General features: G+C 36.4%; 1 protein-coding gene across 3 annotated transcripts in view; it reads right to left on the reverse strand.

The window, feature by feature from the left end:
* RALGPS2 (Ral GEF with PH domain and SH3 binding motif 2) overlaps nt 1–25001 on the reverse strand; it is a 113314-nt gene that overhangs the window by 20249 nt on the left and 68064 nt on the right. For all 3 annotated transcript variants that reach the window (XM_081325784.1, XM_081325785.1, XM_081325786.1), the window contains exons 9-16: nt 18584–18721; nt 15412–15502; nt 13954–14021; nt 13580–13715; nt 11942–12093; nt 4592–4646; nt 3003–3080; nt 1353–1458 (exon numbers count right to left, since the gene is read on the reverse strand). In XM_081325784.1, the coding sequence (XP_081181910.1) occupies nt 1353–1458; nt 3003–3080; nt 4592–4646; nt 11942–12093; nt 13580–13715; nt 13954–14021; nt 15412–15502; nt 18584–18721 (824 nt within the window). The remainder of the gene's footprint in view (nt 1–1352; nt 1459–3002; nt 3081–4591; nt 4647–11941; nt 12094–13579; nt 13716–13953; nt 14022–15411; nt 15503–18583; nt 18722–25001) is intronic.

Raw genomic sequence — 25001 nt, forward strand, 5'->3', positions numbered from 1 at the left:
TGGGAGCGCACAGGACAATGGGAAATTGACGCTGGCAGCAGGTGTTCCCTCAGATAATCTGGGCCCATGCCATTTAGGGCTTTATAGGTCATCACCAGCACCTTGAATCTCACCCAGAGGGCAACTGGAAGCCAATGCAGCTCGGGAAACTCCCATCACAACTCGCGCGGCTGCATTCTGCACCAGCTGAAGCCTCTGTGTGGTCCTCAAGGGCAGCCCCATGTAGAGAGCATTGCAGTAGTCTAGCCGGGAGGTCACGAGCACATGGGTGATACAATTGTTTCTTGTATTAATTTCAACATGGAGAGAATTTCTTTCTGTGGTTCATCAGTATTTCCTTGGTGGTATGTCAAACTGAGGCTTCTGGAGACAGATGTTAAGGATGGTTTCTTACCATTTAGAGCTAAGTATGGAACATCCATTTTATTTTTTTGTAAGTGGCCTTTATAAATTATCCAACCAACTATCCATTCTCAAACCTCCCCTAAGCAAGTATAAGTAAAATTTATTTTTTTCTGTCCAATGAGAAATATAGCCTTTCTGTCCAGGGAGAAGAAAGAACCACTAAAGGTTGTTTATCAATCAAGATTTATAATCCAAAATGTTCCATCATATCAGGCAATAGTGTATGTTTCTTCAACAGGAAAATAGTTCCACAATACAGTTCTAAAAGTCAGTATTTGTGTTCATAGTTCAGACAGGCCAATTTTAGAGTAGTATTATCGTCTCTGCCACACAGATGAGTAGCCCCCAAGTCTATTCCTTTTTCTCAGCTGCAATTCTCAAAAATAAAAGCTTCCAAGGCCAGCCAGAGTCTTATCTAATTCTGGACTTCAAGCCAGGTTTCTTTTAGGCATAATAAGTTGTAGTGCCATAATTCACCACTAGATGTCATTAACGCTGTTTTCAGTTTTTAAATCCAAAACTTATATTGTAAACTTTTCAAGTCTTTTTTTTAAAGGTCTTAAAAGTACTTAGTTCTCAAATTTCCAAGCCACCTAGTCACACACACTTGGTATGGCTCCGTCTTCTGCATCCGCTTTGCTGTGATGTCAAAACCAGAAGCCAGTCTCAGGTATTTTTCAGCACCATCCATAGGAAATTAGTTTGGAGAGGTAGCTGCACAGATTATTTGAATAAGTCATGAGATATCATGCCACAATTTGCATTTTATATATTGTATATCCTGTTTTCCTATCAACTAACTTCTAAATATTTTATGACCTACTGAGATGTATGTAATTCAAATGCTTGAGCAATCATTGGTGAATTAAAATAAATAAATTAAAATACTTTTGAAACAGGAAAAGCCAATTATGAAAGCATTTTAAATAATTTATTTAATAACTTACTGTCGGTTTCTTCCCCTCTTTCAACAGAGTTTTTCTTCTAAGAACCCCTTGAATAGTAACAGCTCCTGGATATAAATGAACAGCTAAATCTTCAGACTCTGCAGAACTAAAAAAAGAGCAACTGTAAAGTATGGAAAGGTATTGTGTATTTCAATGGAAATTCTTGAAGTATCACTAATATTTATGTTTTCCGAAACTACCATTTTAATTATTGGATTTAATTATGGAAACTTTTAGAAGGCTTATATAGTTTACTTGCGCAGCACTGATTAACATGCTAACAACTGACTTATAAATAACTATAACTTTCACTATTATTTACTACTACAAAGAGCTACAAATAATTCTAATTAGCAAAAAAGCTGAAATCACTTTAAAAATTCCTTTTATTTTAAATAATTCTTTCCAGACTTTTCCAGATCTGCTAAAAGTCTTGGTTTTATAGTAGTCATTTGAGTTAATGAAAAAAAGTATAAAAAGAAAAACAAAGAAAAACAGCAAGAGCTTAATACATGCACAATATCATACCAAGATATTTGAAAGCAATAACAGAAGCAGCAGGAAAGCAGAAAAGCTGGCCCAGAGCTGTTAAAATAAAGCTGCTGTAACATAGCTTGTGTTCTAACAAGTGAGTAGCTGACCAACTTTTAATGACAGGAAATATTTGACTGCACAAGTGTTTGTGTAACTGCATACCAAGCAACTTATGTGGCATACCCATCATTCTCCAGAGACAGATTTAAGAAAGTAAAAATTTCTGAAACACCTTGGAGAGTTTCTTCCATATATCTTTCAACTATTTAGCCAATAAACTAGGATGACAAACTTTCTAAACCTTCAAAAGTGAACATATACTTGTCCACATTACATCAGATAATAACACTTATTCGAGGCTAGATTAATGTTTACTGAAGAATGTAAAAAGACCTTGATGTGAATTTAAGTGGTTCTCATAAAATGTTATTCAAAGCAACTTTAAGGCAAGGAATGCTCTGTTCTTTGAATAGCATTGCTAAGAAAACAAGATGAAAGGGAGCCCTTTTTATTTTATGACATTATTATTACTGCAATTTTTTTTGTGACATAGTTTTTGTCTTCTAATAAAAACTGCCAAAGGTATTTTGGAGAGGTGTGAGGATAGGCAAGGAAGGGGATAGGCAACTGAATTTGGGGTACCTGGCCATACCAGTTATCCCACACTTCTTTCTGCCTTTCTGGAAATAATGGGCATCTGATTTTCAATTTATATGGCTCAGGATAGAAAGAAAAAGCAACATCTTAATTCTCACTCAATCTTCAAAGTTCCGACATTATTCCTCTTGCCATCCGATTACTTCTAGTACCATCCAGTATCATAAATGATGGTTTAGAGGTTTTTTTTTAAAAGTAGCGATCTAAGTAAAACATTTTGGGAATTTTTTGAGTAATTTTACAAAATCAGATATGCAGATTACAATGAGCCAGCCATAGGCTGTGAAGATATTATTAAGTTTTAAGACATATATTCTGTTTCAATAGAGAATGTTCACCAATGTGATATGTCAAGATAGTTAGAAAGAACAGGAGTGTCAGATTACAACCACGTCACTATCAAATCAGTCACCAGCACCAGAGGAAAATGTCTGGCCCTTGAACACAAGGGATTGGTACCTGCTGCCCTTCATGTGGCTCCAATAGCCATTTCGTGCTATTCTTGTCACCGGACCAAGAGAATGGTATAATCTGTTCCTGTTGGATTCCATTATAAATGGTACGGGTTACATTTTTTGAATTCATAGTCATCATTTGTTAGAACACTATAATAAGCTTTGCTTTCTGCTACATTGCTACTTCTTGTTCTGTAATCACCCATGTATTTCAGTTTTCAAAAGATCTCTTCTTATTTGATCACATGTTCTTGGTGTGAACACATATAACAATAAAATATTCTTACTGGCATCCCAATGAATGATTAGACAATATCCTAAATAAATAACATCTGCAGTTAAAACAAGACATTTCTAAAGGGCAAGTGATAGGAAGCAATGTAGTTACCTTAGAATATGAAAACATTCCCTCATAGAGTGGTTTAGCAGTGTATCTTGGCTTTTTTCTTCTGCATAAATTCAGAGATTATATGATGCATGAATATGATGTGTGAGGGGCTGATGTGGCAGGAGTGCAGAAGGGCTGGAGGATGATGTGAGAATGGGGGAACTTATTCCAGTGACTTACAACATTCTCTGCTGGCTTCCCCATTAACTTTCTGAGGAAGTCAGCCAGAAGGTTGCAAATGGCAATTATGATAGTGCGGTGCTTGGCAACTTGTTGTAAATGCAAATGAGTACCATGCACCAGGTGGTAATCATGTGACCAGAGGAGTGCTGGAATACCCAGAACTCTCAGGATCGATTGTATCACCATTCATTCAGAACTGTTATAACTTGGATTTGTACGTCAAGAACTACCTCTATTTATATTGATAGAAGTATTGTTGTATGCATATTACTGAGCAAAAATGCATTAAGATAGTGGCCTGAAAACAGATAATCTAAGTCAGGGAATAAAAAGTATTTGAACAGTTCATACTGCAGAAGAAAAACCTTTAGTTTTATAGAATCAACTATGATTCTACTAGCTTGTTATGTCACTTCATTTGTACTGAACTGGGAGCTGCACAAGCACCTCAGATCATAGTGGTGCTTTATCAAATGATCAATGCCTTTCACTTGAAAGCTGCTGCAATGATATACAAAAATAATAATTTTCTAAAAACAATAGTAGATTTATAGCATGTTTTTATATAAGCCAATCATATATATTCACTAAGACAGAAAAGTCAGTCATCTACTGTTTTAAATTGGTCAGGCTGCATCACAGGAGAACTATCACTTGGATTTAGGAGTTCAGCTTTGGGAAGCTGCTTTCAACAATCTCCCAAATAGCTGTAAGTAGATGATGAACCACTCATATAAGCTGCATATGTTCCCTTTGAACAAATTTGTTACAAAATAGGATTCTGGGACCCCTGCCAAAATATTAGTGATAATACACCCTTCAGAAAACTTGATCGAACTACTTAAGCCATTATTTTTTGTCTTACATATATAACCCATGTGTAGGAAAAGCAATGCTTTGATTAAAAAGCACTATACCAGGAAAGTTTAGTACACTTGGTACACTTTTCTATCTGGAAATGTAAAATTCTCATATGTTAAATACATGTATGAATAAATATAAAATATATTGATGTCTCTTACCTTTCAAATGCTGGCCATGAAGTTTCTTCACTGAGCTCTGAACCATCACTGCTACCTAAAATCAGAATAAATGAATAAATTTAAAAACTTTCTATCTTTATGATTTACCAAGCCTGAAAATTTTTTCAAAAAACTCTACCCATAATAAAACTGACTCAATTGCAATGACAGTTAGTTTAAAAAGAAAACAACTTATTTCTGGGAGTTTTATGAGATTAATTGCGCATACTAATTTTTATGTTCAATTTCTCTCTCCCCACTTAACTGTTTGAACTCACTTAAATTCAAATAGTTTAGTTGCATATAATTTAATTGCATTATATGAAATATGAATATATATCTATATCTATATCTATAGTATTTGTTCTTTGTTTAGTAAATGAATAAGTATTTGTGCCTCTTTTCATTATGTTTGTGTGTCTCTATGAAAGAAATGAAGTAGAACAATAACAATTTAGCACCATCTTCTGGAATTAGCCAACTCCTTATAAACTCTAGAATCTAAAATTGCTTAACTTCATAATGTTTTTCCCCTTCCACCATTATTGGACAAGGTGCTTCTTTCTCAACTGGTCTCAGTTTCGATCCCTGAGCCTGCTTCAGCAGGCTGCAGTGAAATACTGGGTGCACTTTCCCCAATATTCTAGGCAGTTTCATTTCTACAGTCACTGGGTTAATAATTTTCACGATCAGGAAATGGCCTAGGTATTTAGGATCTAGCTTTTTACAGGGAATCCTCAACTTTAGATATTTGGTGGATAGACACATTTAATGTCCTACATGGAATGTTCCCTGGGGAGCTTGCTTCTTATCCTCTTGTTTCTTTTGATTCTCTGTTGCTTTGGAAAGTGCTTTCCTCACATTATCCCAAGTGCCTTTTAGGGAATCTACCCAATCAGCCAGTCACCAATGGGGGGGTGTCTCTCTTGGGCATTCTGGTATTGGCACAAACTCCACTCCTGTAGCTATCTTAAATGGGGTAAGCCCTGTGCTACCGTGTACCACTTTGTTGTATGCAGCAAATGGCAGGAGCTCTGCCCAATTAGACTGCTGGTAGTTGACATAACAACGCAGGTACTGTTCCATCATTGCATTGGTTCGTTCTGCAGCTTCATTTGTACTCAGATGAAAAGCTGAACTAAGGCCCTAGGAGGACCCTATCAGCTTTACAAATTCACGCCAAAACCTGGCAGTAAATTGGACCCCTCGGTCCGAGATTATGCATTTAAGTCAGTAAATATATTGCAGGAACATCCTGGCCAATCTCTGAGCTAATGGGAGACTGGAGCATGTGGTGAAGTGGGCCTGCTTTGAGAATAGGTTCACCACTGTCCATATCACCGTATGCCCTCCACTCTCTGGAAGCTTGACTATAAAGTCCATGGCTATCTCTTCCTAAGGCAGGGTCAGGTCAGCCACTTGCTGCAGCAATCCCGGACTCTTCCCTGGTTGGCGCTTCATGGCCATACACATGGCACAGGTTTTCACATAACTTTCTTTTTTATACAAGTTTTATTGATTTTTTGATATTTACATATACATGTATTTATGAAGCAATACGGTGGTTGGGTAGTCAAAATAACAAATAACAAGTTGTAGGTACAGTAGTTCAAGTTGCATTAAGAAGGATTCCCTCTCTGATTCCACTAATTATCAGATAGTCAAAATAGTCAAATTAATATATTTCTAGTTATAACCTAGTCAATTAACAAAATTTTCAATATATTTTCACTAATACATATCAATATCCTGTTTTTAAATTTTATCTAATTGCAATAGAATATTCTAGAATAGCCTATAATATAAAAAAGAAAGCTTAATTTCTTGGTGACCCACAATTCCCTATTTCAATAAAGAATAATTCTCTCGTCTACAAAACTTAAGATTGTTCATTACAAAACATTCTTATGTTTTACCATTAAAATCTCATTTTCATCTTAACAAATCACCATTACGAAGATATTTTTTGTCTTAACCATTCAACAATTATTAAAACACTATCTTACATCGTCTTAACATCAATTGTTAAAATACTATCTTTTGATATATCATTCCAAATTCTATAATATAGTTCAGAATTATATTCTAAGAGCTTACTTTTGTCTTCTCTTACAGATCTAAGACCTAAATGTAAAATCAGTTATATTTTTTAGAGATTCCCCTTAATCCATTGAAAGGTATTTTTATACTCTATCTTTAGGGATCCCAAAAAAGAAACAAGTTCAGTTTTTTTTAAAATCTAACTCTTGCCTTCCTTTTGTGCCAATCAGGCTTTCCTTTTAGCGTCTTTAAATTCTCAAATATATCTCCCTTTCTACCTAAACCCCTTATCTGAATCCAGGGAGAGAATCCAAATGTCAGTTTTGCGAAGAAAATGTCTCCTTTGTAACCGTTGAAGTTTTGCTTTAATAGTTTTTGATGACTGATGTAATTTAATTTAATTATGGGACTTATATGCCACCCTATCTCCTGAAGGACTCAGGGCGGCTAACAACAATAAAAACAATAAATACAAATATTAAAAGAAATTAAATTTTACAAAGCCCCACTAAAAACCAGTAAAAATTAAAAACATAATTAAAACCCACAACGTCAGTCCAGGTCGGCCAGTTGGAAAAGGTATGTCTTTAGGTTGCGATGAAAGGACCGGAGATCTGGGGCCATCCAAAGTTCTCGTGGGAGCTGATTCCAAAGGGCAGGCACCCCAACAGAGAAGGCCCTCCCCTTGGGGGTCGCCAGCCAACATTGTCTGGCCGACGGCACCCTGAGGAGACCCTCTCTGTGTGAGCGCACAGGGCGATGGGAAGTCGTTCCTGGCAGCAGACGGTCCTGCTGACTGTCCAATATAGTTGTCCTTAAATCAGGCATGTCTTTTCCTTCTTCCAGTTCCATCTGGATTAGGTAGAGAGTAGTAGCTGGTGTGATGGTTGTCATTTGATTGGTTGCATTCTCACTAAAGTATATTTGAAGGCCTTTAGTGTCTTCACTCTTAATGTTGCTTTCTTCAGGTGCTATTGCTTTTTGAGTTGTAAGTTTTGTAGTTGACGTTGAAATTTGGACTTTAAGATTCTCTGTAGATTGCATTTGTTCTTTGAAATCTCCTGTATTAGTGTTAGTTTCTACTTCTATTTGCTCTTGGATTATTATTTCCTCATTTAAGGTCAGAATTTGATTTGGTGGCTTTAAGTTGCCAGACTTTTCTCGCAATTTGGCTTTAATTTGCTCTGTCATTGCCAAAATCGTGTCCAGTATTAGTTTATAATCAAGTGGTGGGATATATTCATCCATTTTGTTGTTATTTGCAGCTAAATCTTCCATGGAGGCTATTTTAATAATAGTCAAAGATTATCCACCTCCAAAAGTTGTTTTCAGTGCCAGGTGTTCCCACACATATCTTTAAAAGTAATGTCAAGGACAGCTCTGTTTTTCAGTCAGTTCTCACAACAGGAGAAAAAATCACTTGCTGTACCAAGTTTCGCCACAAGATGTCATCAATAGCATATACAATGTAATGTAGAAATTATCTTTCTTTTTCCAAATTAATATAAAACTTTTGTAGCATTAGTAAAAAATTTTTTTCTTAATTCACAGCTTAGAGAGGAAATAGGGTAGTAGATCCCCACCAAAAAATAGGAGCTTTTTAGTAAATACAAATAAAATTACTCAGTTCCTTTGCTAAATTACTTGATTTTCTTTAAGGCTTTAAGATTGTTCCCAAAGTAAATATTCGTTGTTTTCTCAAAAAGTGGGGAAAGAAATTTTCAGGAAAAGTCCCACAGGAAAAAAGTTAAGGGAGTAAAAAAGGTAGAGTCTCACCCAGGTCCTCCAGATTGCTTCTTTGTGCTAGGTAGTGCTTTTGGCTTTCAGCAGGGAGTGGCTTAATGATCAGCCATCTTTATGGCTGGTCTCTTCTTCGGGCCAAAGGAGTTCTCCCGGATTGAAGCGGAGGGGCTACCGCCCTTCCGCAATCGCAGGGAAGGCCTCCTCATGGTATTCGCCTCTCCAGGGTGATTTTCGACCCTTTTCAGGGTCCTCCGAAAGAGAAAGAATGGACGGCAGGAAGCGGACTGTTCCTGCGCGTCTGGAAGTGCCGCGTGTGCAAACCAGAAGCCAGCTTTTCACATAACTTTCAATGTCCTTCTTGAGGAGCAGGAGGTATATATTCTCTACACATACACCATTTATCCCATGGAAATTGACGCACAATCTCAGTGAGCCATCCTTTCTTCTCCTTGAATAGGACTGGGGCTGCTACTTTGGATTTAGCGGCCTGGATGAAACCCCTAGCTAGATTCTTGTCAATGTAATCTCTCAGCTCCTTCAACTCTTTCAGAGTCATAGAGTACATATTTGGCTTGGGGCGTTCTGCTCCAGGCAAGATTTCAATTGTACAGTCCATGGGATGATTGGGGGGGGGGGGGACACAAGGCGTTTCATTCTTTCTCACTAAACATCTCTGCTAAATCCTGGTATTCTTTAGGAATGACTGGGCTTCTTCCTTGCCCCCCCTTGACATTCAGCTCTGGGATGCTTTTTGCTCAAGGAAGTGGGAACCATTTTCGCCATCACCACACCTCTCCTGTCCTTTCCCAAATGCATGGTGGGGCACCACTTTGCTAACCAGGCTAGCCCCAATATCATGGCCTGAGGCAACTTCGGTGCCACTACGAATCAAATGGTTTCTTCATGGTCACCTAACTTCAGGAGCACTGGCACAGGTAGAAGGCAGGCAATCCCCCTATCATAGAACCGTCGACTTGCTCAAGCTTCAAAGGTTGGTGAAACCTCCGCACCTGCAACCCCAGGTTGCGAACTGTCTGGAAACTGATTAGGCATCTCATGCAGCTGGAGCCTATCAGGGCCTTCATCATTCCCCTTGTTCCCGAGCTAGGCACTACAATCTCCACCTGGGCTGATACATGGCTGATGGTTCCACTTACCATTGGGTCATCTTCTCCCTCACTTTTGCTCTCGTAGAGGTTCATCTGCAACTTGTTCCCCAGGCAGAGTTTTCTCCCCTTTGTGGTTCGGGGTTGAGACCTCAATGACCTGGTGTGTCACTTGAGATTCCTCCTTCCCCTTCTTCTTGGGTGGCTTTTTTGCACTTTGGGAAGTTGGGGTCCTTGGAGCCTCCCTAGGAGCTGGCGCTGGGCAGATAGGTGCCCGATGGCCTTCCTCCTGGCTGCATCGAAAGCATGGACTAGGTAGGAGGCTCGGAAGGTCTGGAGCTCGGCGTGGCAGAGGTTTTCCATCCCAGTAGGCGTCTTCCCTGGTTCCTCTTCAGGCAGCATTTGACTTGGCAGGAATGTGTGACATAGTTCCCTGTTCAAGCCATCTCAGAAATAGTGGACCAAGAGCAGTTCTAGCCATTGCCTCAACCTTTCCCCCAATCTCTGGAATTCTCGAATATACTCCGTCAGTGGCCTGTTTCCTTATCTGATGGCATGGATCTCAAACTCTGCACATTGGGCTTGCATGCTGTCTCCAAAGTGGGCCCTGAGTTCTCCCAGGAAAATGTTTGGGTTTCCCAACTTGGAGTTTCCCTCGTCATGAAGCACTGTTACCCACTCTGCTGTTTCTCCCTCCAAGTTGGCCACAATGGCCTCCACACAAGCTGCATCATTGGTGGTACATCGGCCCATAGCGATCCAGGTGTGCCCACACCTAGTTCAGGAAAAAAGCCAGCTTTTCTGAGCTACCATCGAACCTGACTTTGATCAGCGGGGGACCCGGGGTAGCCCAGTACTATGATAACCATCCCTCTCCAGGGAGAAAAGGCCAAGGGTGGGCACCGGCAACTACAGGTTGGGAGATGGCTGGCCAGCTGGCCCTTGTTGCTGTGTGGTTGCTGGCGGAAGTCCAGCGGCTCCTTGTGCAGGGGCCAGGCCAGACTGAGGGACAGTGGTCCTCAGAGGGCTGGCTGTTCCTACAGCTGTTGTGTGAATTCCAAAGTCCATTTGGCCCATGGCTTGGCCACTCTTCACCGTACCCATTCTGGCTATCTTCTCCTTTCACAGCTCTTCCGGAGGTTACCGGATAGGCTGCAGGAGCTCAGGACTCCTTAAGAAAGTCTTTTTAATGGAGAGCTGGTTTAATGTCATGGTTCCGACTGATGAACCCAATCAAGAAAACATCTTCAAGACATTCCAATCTCTTAATGTAAAACTTTATGGAGTACACCAATTTGGCACATTATGAGAGCAAAGCCAGCTGTGGCCAGACCCCTCCCAGATCCAAACAGTAAAAGTATTGAATTCTCCCTTCGCCCTCTGGGTCAGGTCATGTTGCTCAATCAAGTGGAAAAATATTATTATGAGAAAGCATCTCTAAGTCTGGTGTAATGTACTTGAATCTCCTGATCTGGCTTTTTAATCTTTGAAGTCTGTATACCAAACTGATTCCCTCCCTGCCCAGAGTTTGTTGGCAAGCTGAGAAGCAATAACTGGTGCAGCAGGAAAAAAAACATGCTTCAAAACTTGACACTATTATTCAAATGTGTAACCAGTGACTTGGATGAACTGCTTACCAAATTCCTACAAAATTTCCCAGGAGCCTCTGAATACCCACAGGTAGATGCTGTGATGGACCAAGTTAAAGAGTCCTTTCCCAGGGCAGGAAGAGATTGCTATACGTAAATCTGTAGCAATCAGAAAGTCATCTGTCCTTGACAACAGATGAATTCAACATCTTCACACTTTCATGTCACACTGAATTTTATGTTGAAACAAAAACTAGACCTAATGTGTGTCCTTTCATGTGTACTTCATGTCCTTGAAAATATGGCTTCATTCTACTTTGTAATAAAGATTACTACAAGTATCTGAAAGACTTTAGCCAAATCAAAGTTAGCAGCCTAGTTAAGCCTTGCTAAGTCAATGGACTGATATTTATGCCAAGTTCTGATCAGCGAGTCTATCAATTGATGGCCATATTTTAGTTAACTTTCACTGCAAAGGATGCTGGGAAGCTAGTCATTCCTTTCCCACTTGCTTTTTATAAGCATTTGTATTCTCTCCCCATGAGTCTTATGTCTGTGGGGAAAATGTAGACCTAACCCAGAGACTGTTTTTGCATGAGGGTTCTATAGAACTTTATACTAGACATTGAAAAGGCAGTAAATACTGAGTAATTTAACAACATGGGAGATTTTAATTAAAAAATCATCAGGTTACTAACCCTGTTTGCAGTGTGCACAAGTTTATCTTCCCCCATTACCCTATGTATGCTGTGTGGATAGGGCCTATGCATGATGTTTAAATAATATGGAGGAGGGGTAGCATATAAATATAATGAAAAAAATATACAAATTTGAATTTCAAGACACTTTTACTGACTGAGATAAAATCTCACCTATTGAAATTCCACTGGAAAGAGTGGAGCTCTCTGCCTGCCCCCGTAGTGGAGCATGTGGTTCCATGACACTATCATCTAAAAGATGTCTTGGTCCTGCATTTGGGAATGTTGCACTTTTAAATTCTGCTGTGTTCATTTTATGAATGAAACTGGAAAAATAGTAAAATACATTAAGATTGACCACATTATTAAAACAGTAAATATAACACAGTACCAAAAGTATATTTAATAATAGATCAGACCTCAATAATCAAATCCAAAGGGAAAGACAGAATAAAGGCAATTTAAAAAAGTTTTAAAAGATAAATGTTCCCAAGAATATGTAATTTTATAATAGATATGAAATAGGCATAAATGAGTTAATATTTTTGTACTAAAATTCTACAATTCCTGCTTTTTTCTTTTAATGTACATGTACTTTATACCTTTATGAACAATGGACAAATATTTATGAACATGGACTATTAAAGAATGGATTCCAATGTTACACTTAGAAATGGGCACGGAAGAATGAAAATGTTATTAGGAAGTTATATCTGCTACCAGTGTTTAAGTATTGATTTTTCTTTACCACAAGCAGCCTAAATAGATTGCCAACCACATTTACAATCATAAAGTGATTCGCAAGTGAGAAGCTGTATATATGTACTTTGCAATTTAATTCCTAAATTTTTGGAACTAATGTTTAAATATGAGGATTAACTGCATTTCTTTCTTTTTTTCTTTTTTCTTTTGCTCAGAGCAAGAGGATGATCATTAGGTTTAGGTTTATTTAATTAGTAAGGTAGAGGGACTTAGTTATAGTAATGACTGGTGCACCAATGGAAGACCTGAAGGACCAAGTTAGAAACAGATTATTTTGGAGAAAATCTATCCCTGTGTTTGCTAAGAACTGACATTGACTTGATGAAGCATAATCAATCAATATATGAACAATCTGGTTCAGTCTATAAATCAATATGAAACCATGGCATGTCAGTTTAATGAGTATAATTATGATTTAACAAAACATTATAAACAGAAACGCACAATTTCTTGCCTTATAACTAATTTGTTTTGTTTCCTGAAAACAGAAAGGCCCCATTTAGATCACTGAGTTAATCTGCTAATCCAAATGTCCTATTCAAAGCTCTAACAATACAGAGAAGTTTAAAGCAAAGGAAATTAAAACAAAATAGAAAAATATTCTGTAATCAGTCAAACAAATAATAAATACTTTGTGATGGTAGAATTATATATATACTGTATATCAAGACTGACGTATTGTTAAACTTTTCTGTTTTTGACTGTTTCTCTGTTTTAGGGTTCCAACAATGTCATGATTGCATTGCCTGTCTGCAAATCTATGTCTGGCTTGTTTAACAGATTATTTAATAATCCTGAGTTATCACGATATACAAATTCAGACATTACTTTATCTATAAGATATATACCTTTACTTATATTTATCTTGTATTTACTAATAAAAAGGTATACATCTACCAAGCTATTTAAACAACCTAATATACACACTGCATGAAAAGTCAATGGCAAAGAAGATACTTAGTTCCTATATATAGCTTTTTAAATAACAATAATGTGGAGTATAATGAATTTAAATAACAGAAGGAACTGAATCTCAAATGAAATGCTAACTTGTATCCCAAACTGTGACATTTTCTATGCCCATGAGGCATCAAGTTTCTAGGAGATGGAGGAGTTGGTGGTAGCAATACTCCTTCAGCAGTAGCATTCTTTTGCACCATTTGGGGAGAAACACCCACTTCAGGGCCTGGAAAAAATAAGTAAAATGAGTAGAGCAAAGAGCAAGTTTGTTCTTACAATTCTTCAAAATCTTCAAAATAATTTAGAAGTACATATACAGATTTCATCTATTTCCCTCTCTTTTTAGTTTATTTAAAACTTTGCTTAAATTAAATTTGCTTAAAAAAGATTTTATGGATATTATAAGTCCAGAAAATAGGAATACTGGGGAGTAGAATCAGAGTGTTTTATTGTTGAGTACTTACCAACTAAATCTTCATGAGATGCAGTGGGGCGTGAGGTACTGGTCCCAGGTTCTATTTTTAATGAAAGTCTGTGTTAAGAAAAAAAGATATTGCTAATAGCAAATTCAGACATCTACACTTACTTTCATTTTCTAGGACAGGAGTCCTCAACCCCTGGTCCGTGGACCAGTACCAGACTACAGCATGCCAGCAACTGGGCCGCACAAAAAAGCAAAGCCCCATCTGCAAGATACAGGTAGCCCATAAAACCACACATCCTGTGGTCCATAGAAAAACATCTCTCCATGGAACCGGTCCCTGGTGCCCAAAAGGTTGGGTACCTCTGTTCTAGGAGATCCTACTAGGAGTCCATCAATAAATCATTTGAGCCAGATTGGTGGTGGTTAAGGTGCTGACCTAGAAACAAGGAGACTGTGACTTCTAGCTTTCCCTTAAGCATGAAAATGTCTGGATGACCTTAGGCAGTCACTCTCTCTCAGCCTAATAGATATCATAGGATTGTTGTTGTGGGGAAAGTAGAAGGCAGGAGTGTTAAGAATGTTAACCATCTTGAGTTACACATATGAAAAGGTGAGATAAAAATATAATAATTAGCTCCCCAGAGTAGCATCAAACCATGAGTTAGGTGGAGTATAAATTAAAAACAACAAAATAAATAGTAACCATTATCATATTTTGACAGATTTAAATAAAAAAATTTTCAATTCTTTTAATAAGATACAAAATACCTATTTTTCATTTTAAAAGAAAAATATGTGATTTAGAAGTGCCATTTAAAAACGCTGTCATTTCCTGGAAACTTTCTCCCACTCTGTATAACTTAAAAGAAAAGGAGAATGAAACAGTTGCACATATAACTGCTATATGTTCGTTTTTAAAAAGGCCAGTATGGATTTATATGATGAATACGAAATACCGCAGTTAATAACAGAATAAGAAATTCAGAGGGAAGATGATTAAGAATAGGGAAATATAACAAATACTGTAATTCATAATAGATTAAGATTGTCTTAGATCCTGAACATCTGTTGATTCTTATTCATCTGTTAGATTTATATTCCACCTTTCCTATAGGAACTCAAAGGAAATTACATGGGAATCCCCTCAAAAACCAGAACCCTGTATTGCAGGTTGGGTGGAGAGAATTACTGCTCACCCAGTGAATTGCAATAGATGAATTTCCTGATTCCTAGTTCAATACCTAAACCACTACAGGAGTTTCTGTTTATTCTTTTCATTCATTCATTTTTAATATTTACAGCTAAGGGTTATGTTCTAGGAAAGAAAGAGAAAGAAAGAAAAAAAGAAAAAAAAGAGCAAGAAAGTATTCATGAAAAATGAGAGCCTATAAACAGAAATGTCCTAAAAATTTAAAACATTAATTACTTTACACAAAATTACTTTAAAAACAAAAATTTAATAATGAATATATTACAATTGACTAGATTATATACTTACTTATAATTATCATCTTCCACAAACTTCTGAAGTTCCTCTATATACTGAACAGAATTCAGGTACTTTTGAACATGAGGCAACACAGAAATATCTAAATAGTAATAAGTATATAATGGAGAGCAGTTATTTTATTGGCAGCCATTAAGATCTATGTATTTTTATATGGCATGATTTCATATCAATGTTAACTATTATTGTTATAATGTTATCTTCCTTCCCCCCCCAAAAGTAGGCATTTAGCTAACTACTATTCCCACAAATGTCTGTGATAGAATTAAGACCAACTTGTTTATAAGAATCTTAATAGCAGTAATTGGATGGGGAAGGAAAAGCAGGAAGCTAGGCTATGCACATAAAATCTGACTTTGTTTTTCTTTGAAGACATTTTGCTTCTCATCCAAGAAGCTTCTTCAGCTCTGACAGGATGGAGGGGAATGGAAGGATTTAAATTCCTTGCAGACAGCTGATCATTTGCATTCTTTTAGATCAGGGGTCAAACTGCTGGCCAATGGGCCAGATGCATCATAGCGAAACCACACCCACCCCATTGCAATGGCAAAAAAGTTACGATACATTGCGACGTGTCACATGACGTTTGACACCCTGTCTTAGAGAGTCACTGAGGATACTTGAAGGTTTGTTTGTGTCTTCAGGGTCACCTGAGTAGTGCAAATGGGTGTGGAGCCATTTTGGAACTGCTGAAAGGACTGTGTTGTGGAACTCTGTTTTTTGCAGGATGTTTTCTGCCCTGTGTCCTTTCACTGTTGAACAACTAAAGGATATATGACCTTGTTGTTCCCTTGCTCCTAATGTGAAATCTGGCAACCTCATTCCCAGCTAAAATATATTAGAAACTGCTTCATATCAATAAAGGTAAAGGTTTCCCTGTCAGTTATGTCCAATTCTAGCGCACAGTGCTTATATCTGTTTCTTGGCTGATGAAAGTCATCATTGTCTGAAGCCAATATCTGTGGTCATGTGGCCAGTATGGCTATATGCCAAAAACATATGGAATGCTGTTACTTCCCATTGAAGTGGTACCTATTAATCTAGTTACATGCTTTCAAACTGCTAGGTGGGCAGGAGCTGGGGCAAGTAACAGGAGCACACCTTGTTGCACAGACCTCGGGTCTCAAATCCAGGCTGTCAGCTCTCTGACAAGCTCAGCATCTTTAACTGATGAGACATTGCACCCCACTCATAAGAGTAAAGTCATATGAATAAATGTTGGTGGCTACTAATCTTCTATATAGAATTCTGATCACAATTCTACATATATATGAAAATTGAAACTCACATTTAAATTTTGCTTTATAGATGTTACATATTTTGTGATTTCCTAAATATTCACAGCCAATAATCATCTTGTATTTAGCCAGATTCTAAGACTTTGTCCAATAACATGATTTACATCTCCTCCAATGCAATAAACAAAATATTTTTCAGACAAGTACTGAAAAAAAATCTTATCATAAATTTCTCTTCTTAGAGCAGGGGTAGGCAACCTCGGCTCTTTTATGACTCATGGACTTCAACTCCTAGAATTCCTGAGCCAGATATGCTGGCTCAGGAATTCTGGGAGTTGAAGTCCATGAGTCATAAAAGAGCCGAGGTTGCCTACCCCTGTCTTAGAGCATCAGAGATGGCTTTTGATCTCAGGGAATTTGCACATATAACCATAGTTTCTTTGCACAGTAGGGAGCTGTCTAACCCTTGCAGACAAGCAGCATCCTATAATCCCAGAGATAATTTCACTCTGCCAAAAACCTTGTGTAAAGAAAATAAAAGAGAAACAAACAAAAAAAACCCTGCAAATCATCAGCCTGATAAATTGGGTAGACAGGATAAAAAGAAATTCCAGCCCACATGAATGCAAAAGCTCTATTATTTTGAAGAAAAATATCTATTTCTAAGTAACAAAATACAAAGAAGACACTTTCTGAAAACAGAAATACATAAAGGAAAAAAAAATATTTGTTTCCTCCAAATATTCACAGTAAACATTCTAGACCTTAGGACAGGGGTGTCAAATGGGCTGCCTGCAGGCTGGATGCATCACACGCAGGCTACGCCCACCCTGGCTCTGCAAAGGCAAAAAACATCGCAATATGTCATGATACACCATGTGACTCAATCAAGTGACACCCGTGCCTTAGGACATATTGAAACAATACGGCATCCAAAGCTTAAAAACAATCTGCACAGGATTCCTACCAAAAGCTTCAGCAGCTTAGGATGTAATATAATTCTAGAGGTAAACAGTGATTTTCTTTTGGGCAGTGGTTTATCAGTTGCGGTTTGGTATAAAAAGGCAATTGAGCCATCTGTAAATGGAAGGTAGGGTTCTTCCTACCCATTATTTTCCCATAACTGAAAAAAACAAGAACTCTGGCTTCAGCGATCTGTAGGCGATGACCAGACTGAGGCCCAAGGAAGGGTAAATTGCATCACCAGTCTCAAGTCCCTTCCTACCCAGCCCATCTTGAATTCCACTGACTCTTATCTAACACCAATTTACTATGACTGTTAATAGTTCAGATTCCTGTAGAGAGTGTTAGCATACAATAAACCTATATTCATTTCCTGCACCTATCTTGTCTAAATAAAATTAAGTGGAAAGCTTAATTAATATTTAGTAAAAATGAACTATAAGCTGCCCAGAGTCATTGACTGAGATGGACAGCTATAGAAATTGAACAATTAAATAATAGATAAATAAATGAAAAGGAAGGTTCTTATTTGGAGACTACTTTATTTGAAATAGACTTAGTCAAAATTAAGAGGGTAGCTTTCAAGATGTTTTTGAATAACAGAAAGCTTACTGTAAAAAAGTCTGTTAATTATTTTTTAAAGTTAATGCTAAGTTGAGAAAAGTCATTTTACTTTGAATTTAGTAAAAAATATTACCCTTTACATTTGTCTCTTCAATTATAGTAAAGATCCAAGGAAATATTTTAAGATATCCTCAAAGATTTGGGGGTGTTTGAATAGATTTCTGCTATTTTACTGGGGAAATGATCACCTTATCTTCATATCTTGAATTATTTTTTTAAAATATCCCATCAACACCTTTAATCAAAGGTGAAATTTGAGCAAGCCTCAATTAATATTCAAGCTATTTTATTCACTGTTTGCAGATAATGCTGTAATATAAATGCATGGTGTAACTTACCATATTCACAAGATTGCTGTAAGTCTGAAATTATTCTAAGAATATTATTCATTAAGTTTGATCTCTGCTCATTTTCCAGAATACTTCCTGTTGATGGATATGCTGAGTCAATATATGTCAAGTCTGAGAGATAAATACCTGAAGAATTAAAGATTTTTTTTATCATAAGAGCATTGAAACAAAGTTACAAGTAGACCTTGCTTACTGACTCCCTCATTTAGTGACTGTTTGAAGTTTAATTGTGATGGTAACCTCCAGCTTTGTGATCAATCCTTCATTTATGATTATTGCAGGATTCTGCAGTCATGTGATCACCATTTGGGAGCTTAGCAAATGGCATACAGTTATTTTTATTTTTATTTTTATTTTATTTTTTATTTTAATCCCATTTATATCCCGCCCTTCTCCGAAGACTCAGGGCGGCTTACAATTTAAGCACAAACCAATGTGCTTAGCAATAGCTTTCATTCTATGTATATGCCTGCTTATTAGGGCTTTCGCCCCCCCCCAAAGCGGCATTATTACAAAGTCAGCTTATTGCCCCCAACAATCTGGGTCCTCATTTTACCTACCTCGGAAGGATGGAAGGCTGAGTCAACCTTGAGCCTGGTGGGATGCGAACCTGCAGTAATTGCAGGCAGCTGGTGTTACTTGAGACATTAGCCCACTGCTCCACCAAGTTATGACTATTGCAGTGTCCCAAGGTCACAACATTTATATGATTTGCAACAGGCTTGTGAGAAGCAGAGTTAAAGGAGAATATAGAATGCTTTACTTAACAGCTGTAGTGATTTGCTTAACAACTGAAGCAGATGTGAGGCTGTAAGTCCTTGAAGTCACATGATTTTTTTGTTCAGCAACCATGGCACTTAGTAATGGTGTTGCTCAGGGGTGTCAAACTGCCGGCCCATGGGCCGGACGCGTCACGACAAAACCGCGCCTACCCCATTGCCGGCAATGGGGAAAAAGTTCCAATACGTCGCGCGACATCGCGAGTTTGACATGCCTGGTGTTGCTGATCCCAACTATCTGTAGTTTTTTTTTAATCCCATTTATATCCCGCCCTTCTCTGAAGACTCAGGGCAGCTTACAATCTAAAGCACAAATCAAAGTGCTTAGCAATAGCCTTCATTCTATGTATATGCCTGCTTATTAGGGCTTTCGCCCCCCCCCAAGCAGCCTTATTACAAAGTCAGCTTATTGCCCCCAACAATCTGGGTCCTCATTTTACCTACCTCAGAAGGATGGAAGGCTGAGTCAACCTTGAGCCTGGTGGGACTCAAACCTGCACTAATTGCAGGCAGCTGGTGTTACTTAAGGAGGCATTAGCCCACTGCTCCACCAAGGCTCTAGTTCAAATCAAATAACATCACAGCCTTCCGGTCCTGCTTCAGATAGTATTTGGATTTTAAAGACATGTCATGAATCTGAAACATTCAACTCTGCCCTTACAATATAAAAGCTTTATATTTCAATTTGTATCTAAAATTTATTTGCAATTCCACAAAGTATTTAATTAATGCACCAATTATATTTTAAAATTAAACTGCTATGTCTAAATGATTATCATTTGCTGTTTGTATTCAATTATATAAACTTTATATTTGTAGTAATAGCATACAAGATTGACAAGGAAAAAGTGAAATAGTAATAATGGTTCTCTTAAAAATATTTTAAGCAAAGGTTTGACTATTTGTGTTCCCACAGTTGATAAAATATGCTACCAGACCAATCCCAGGTGTTGTTGGCTAGAGACAATGTATTATTTAAAAGCTAACTGGCAGAGCATTACATTGTTTGAAGTTGTGAATAAAAAATAATTAGGTGTTATTATATTCACTGTCCCTCAAGTATAAAAATGAAACAAAAGCCCGAGGCACCAAAAAGCAAATTGATCTAAAGTCCAAAGAATAAAAAATGACATGAAATGGGCAACTTTACTGGGTCTCTTTACTGTCATTTCTGGATTTTCTGGTCAATCTAAGAGAAATGGGTTGGTGCCTTTCTTTCTCTGTAACCCTGTTAATATTTATTCAATAAAACTTTTGTTTTTGGTATTTCAGTATGAGCTAACTGATTTGAGCTAACTGAATCCTAAATAATATATTGGCTTCTAGATGGACACTCAGTGACAACAGAATATGTCATCAGGAAAATACTGGCTAGTATTTGTGTTTTCCTGATTGTTGGTAGCTAGTGTTATTGAACTGAGATGGGAATAATAAAATAAAATCTGTGTTTCTGGCTAAATAAATATTTAAGAAACTGAGTTAGAAACCAATTAATAGATTTTTCACTTACATAAAAAAAACTGATTTAATTATTTTTTTCTTGGACCTATCACCAAGCCTTTTCTCCTCCCTTCTCATTTAGTATGCCACGTAACTTAAGAGTTAATAGTTTTAATGTCTTATTTTGCCAAAGTTTTTTTAAACACTATTGCTGTAACAACTGCTTCTCATTAAATAAACTTTAAAAAGAATTTAATATGACATTCAGGTTTGCATTCTTCAGAACAATAAATGAATACGAACACATACATCCACAAATCTCCTGTTTCTTTTATTCCTGGAAACAGAAAATTGGGTCAGTATAAATGAATCTCTCCTCTAAAGTAAGCTCATTATGGTAACAGCTAAAGGCAACTTTGAGCAACCAAGTAACAATGCTTTGCAATTATAGTACAGTACCTAAACTCTTTATAGTTTCCCCATCTGTTGCTTGCTTTCCATTCAACTAACAAACAGTATCTCCTTGTTCATATTGTGATTCCCACTCATTTTCCTCTCCCTATTTCAATTCTACTCCAAAGGCGGTGGATAGGAAATCCTTTGGTCTCTCTCTCTTTCTCTCTCTCTTCCCCCCTTCCCTTTCTTCAATTACTTCATACATGGGCTGGCAGTTTTTACGTCAAGGCATGCATTTGTTTAAGAAACACACCCAAGTGTGCTGTGCTGTATATGGAAGCAAGTTCAGCTGTTGCTGGTTAGTGCAGCTCAGAATGCAAATGAAAGGAATAGGCACAGCAGCTAGAAAAACTCTCCATCTTTTCTGTTGCAGAAGGAAATTATTTAGATAGGTTGTTCATTAAGCTAAAAGTGGAGGACATATACTTGGATATAAACAAAATAACATAGAACTGTGCTAGCCAACTGTGTTAGTACCGGGAAGAGAAAATATACAGAAAAAGCCTCTGAAGTTTTACTTGATTTCAGAAGAAAGAGTCATCAGAAGGTTAGTATTTATATATTTTCTTTGCTATCAATATGCATGCATTAAGGATGAGATTGCTGTCACTATATACACATAGTTTAGAATTTATTGTACTCCATTGATTTTTATTATACTCCATTATAGAAAGTCATCAAAATACTATTATTATTAGCTGCATCCTGAGGCAATGTGTGGAGAGAGGACTTTCTCTTACACATTCAGTCCTCAAACATAATTAGGAAAAAATCCATTGTTATAAAGCTTCCATGGTGAAACTATCTTTAATGTTTTTGAACTAGTTTAATGCTTTAAAGTACTTTTTTTTCCTAATAAAGGAAAATAAAACTAGCAAGTCAGTAACTCTCAGATTCTGTCAGGCATATCAATTATTAGCATGAACATCTGTAATTAAAATCTTCATTTAATTTAGTTCCGTTCATGTGCTAATATAGCACCCCAAATTTTTGATCAAAATCACTCCATTTGTACTTGGAATAAACATGTATCCACTGTAGTAGATTTAAATATTTTTAAGATTCAATTATCTATTTGCTGCTATAGGAACTCAACAATTGCTAAATTAGCTTGCAAAAGAAAAAACAACCTAATATAATGTACTAATTCTCTTGGCTCACAGTTATAGCCCATGATTGCAGAATACAATAATTCCTCTTATACCTAATATAGAACAATACAAATATTGGAGTTTTCTTTGGCACAAAACTAGTTAACAATTACTTTCTATGTTACACGGATATATATTGCTTATACATGCTTAGTTCTAAAAGCATTTTTGCTCTCTTTCAGAGAGTACCTTGTGGTTAGACAAATATATGCAGTGAACAGTTATTCTCCAGTTCTAATTAAAATAGTTTGTTAAGCAAAAAGCAACAAAGTTCAGGATCTTATTAAAACACTTAGCTGTGGAATCTAGGTTTCTGAAATCTATGGTACTCTTCTGCAACCTGGTGCTCTCCGGATTTTTTAAACTGCACCTTTTGTCAGACCCAGCCAACACAAAAAACAGCCAAATTGGAAGGTGGCAAAATATCCAGTGGACACTGCTGAAGCACTGATATTCATGTATTATAGTTACCATTATAGGTAAGAACCAAGGCAATAGTATTTCATTTTAACAATGAATGTATCAAAAATAATTTCAGAGCTTTAACCAGAACTTTAATTTTATCAGTTTTTAACTGACTAAATACAATATTCAATTGTTCCTCTGTACAATATAAATGTTTTTAATTATTTTGCTAATTATGCAGTTTTTTAAAAATGTCATTTTTATAAATAAATCTGTTATAATAGTGGAACAAATATTTTAGCAAATAGTTAATATTGGCTTTTTCAAACTATTAGTATTTAGTTGTAATAGATGTTTACCTGCTCATTATGCTTCAGAGACTTGTTCTGTTAATCTGATAGATAAGACAATGTAAGTATTCTGCAGTTCAGAATGGAAAATAGACAACTTATGTTTTCACTTATGTTCTTACTGCTGAATAACCGCCATTTAGTAGGAAATAATTCCATATATTTCAGTAGATTTTAGAATTAAATTTCCTGAAAAGTAAGATATACTTGGTAATGAAGACGTATGATTCTGCATAGGTAGATGTCTATAGAGTTAGGAGCAAAGTATTCTAGAATGTTGATTTGATAAATGCTATTTTGCCTAAATTCCGATTAACCTGTAAATACCTGTAAAAAGTAATCGAACACCACTACAAATTCTTCATGCTGCAAGAATGGTATTCAGTTAAAAATATAATATTCAAGAGAAAGTAATTGAAGTAGCAAGCTATCTTTAGATTTATTGAAAGCCAGGTATACAGTATCTGCTTTTCTGACTGATTTTCAGAAAGTGAAATCAAAGTTCTGATATTTACCATACAGTGAATCAGGTTTCTAGATATAAAAACTCCCAATGACTAAAATAGCAGAATTTGACTAAATGAAATGTATAATAAGTTATTTCAACAGAATTAATGTAATATAAGACATTAATATCACTGGGTACTACTATCATTTCATAGAAATTTTCTAGCTACACTACACATTTTCAATCTACAATTTATTCAGTTCTGTATTATATGACTGTTTTCAAGACAGTCAAGAGATGCTCCATTTTTAATGCTATATAAAAGTAATGAGAAACGTGCAAATGAAATCAAATTGAGTGTGTTCACCCTTTCATTTAACGTTTTATCCACACCTAAGGTTCTTGTATTTCCAAAGAAAATCAAATAACACATGTTTTTTGTGCCCAAAGTTGAAATACGTTAATATGTCTTTCATATTTTTTCATTATCTCACCAACCTATTTTTTTCTTAGGATCAACTTAAACAGATCAATTGTACTATATTACGGTAATACATTTTGAACAAATGCCTTTTTGCCAACTGTTTTACTAAGAATGGCTTGTTGCTTGTTGCAATGACATTTTTAAAAAGTAGAAAAAAAGTAAAATCAATCCAATAAAGTAATTAAAGATATAAAATAGTTATGGTATTCTAATCAAAGAGGTGCTGAAAATAGCAAAGCATCTGTTTGTGTTACTAAATACAGAATAATGCATATATAAGTAATTGCTTGTTTTGTTTTTACATTATGTGTTTTAATTAAGAGTGTCTCTTAATTAAAGAGGAAAAGGATGGAAACCTGAAAAACTATTACCCAGAAATAAAGGATAGAAACCTAAAAACCTATTACACAGAAATTTCCTCACAAACAAAAAAGAATGTCAAAATATCTGGAAGCAGTAGATTAAAAACATTATTTTTAAAAAATCTGGAAATTTTTATTCACAAATTGAGCAAATTTGCAGGTTTCTCTCAAGATAGTGTGTTTAAGAAGACTGCTTATGGAGGGAAAAATCACTTGTGTTTAAGGCCATGTGAAAAAAGAGCACAACACCTTTCTTGGGAAAAACGTACAACATTGTTTTGTTCCATATACCAGATACTATATCTGACTAAAACATCACTGGTTTGATAGCTTCTACTTGCAGAGATATATGGGTTGAAGCCAATGCTGATTTATGCTAAGTAAAAGGAATAAAATGATCAAAGATTCTTCTGGGTTCCAATGAGAGCACAGCTTAAATCTGTGGTATATGGTAGCTGAATCATAGAAATTAATTCAATCTTCAAAATATTTCTTATCTAAAAACATTATTTTGTATAATGTGTCTGGAAG

Source organism: Vipera berus (genome assembly GCF_964194415.1).
Source record: "Vipera berus genome assembly, chromosome: 3".
Taxonomy (NCBI): domain Eukaryota; kingdom Metazoa; phylum Chordata; class Lepidosauria; order Squamata; family Viperidae; genus Vipera; species Vipera berus.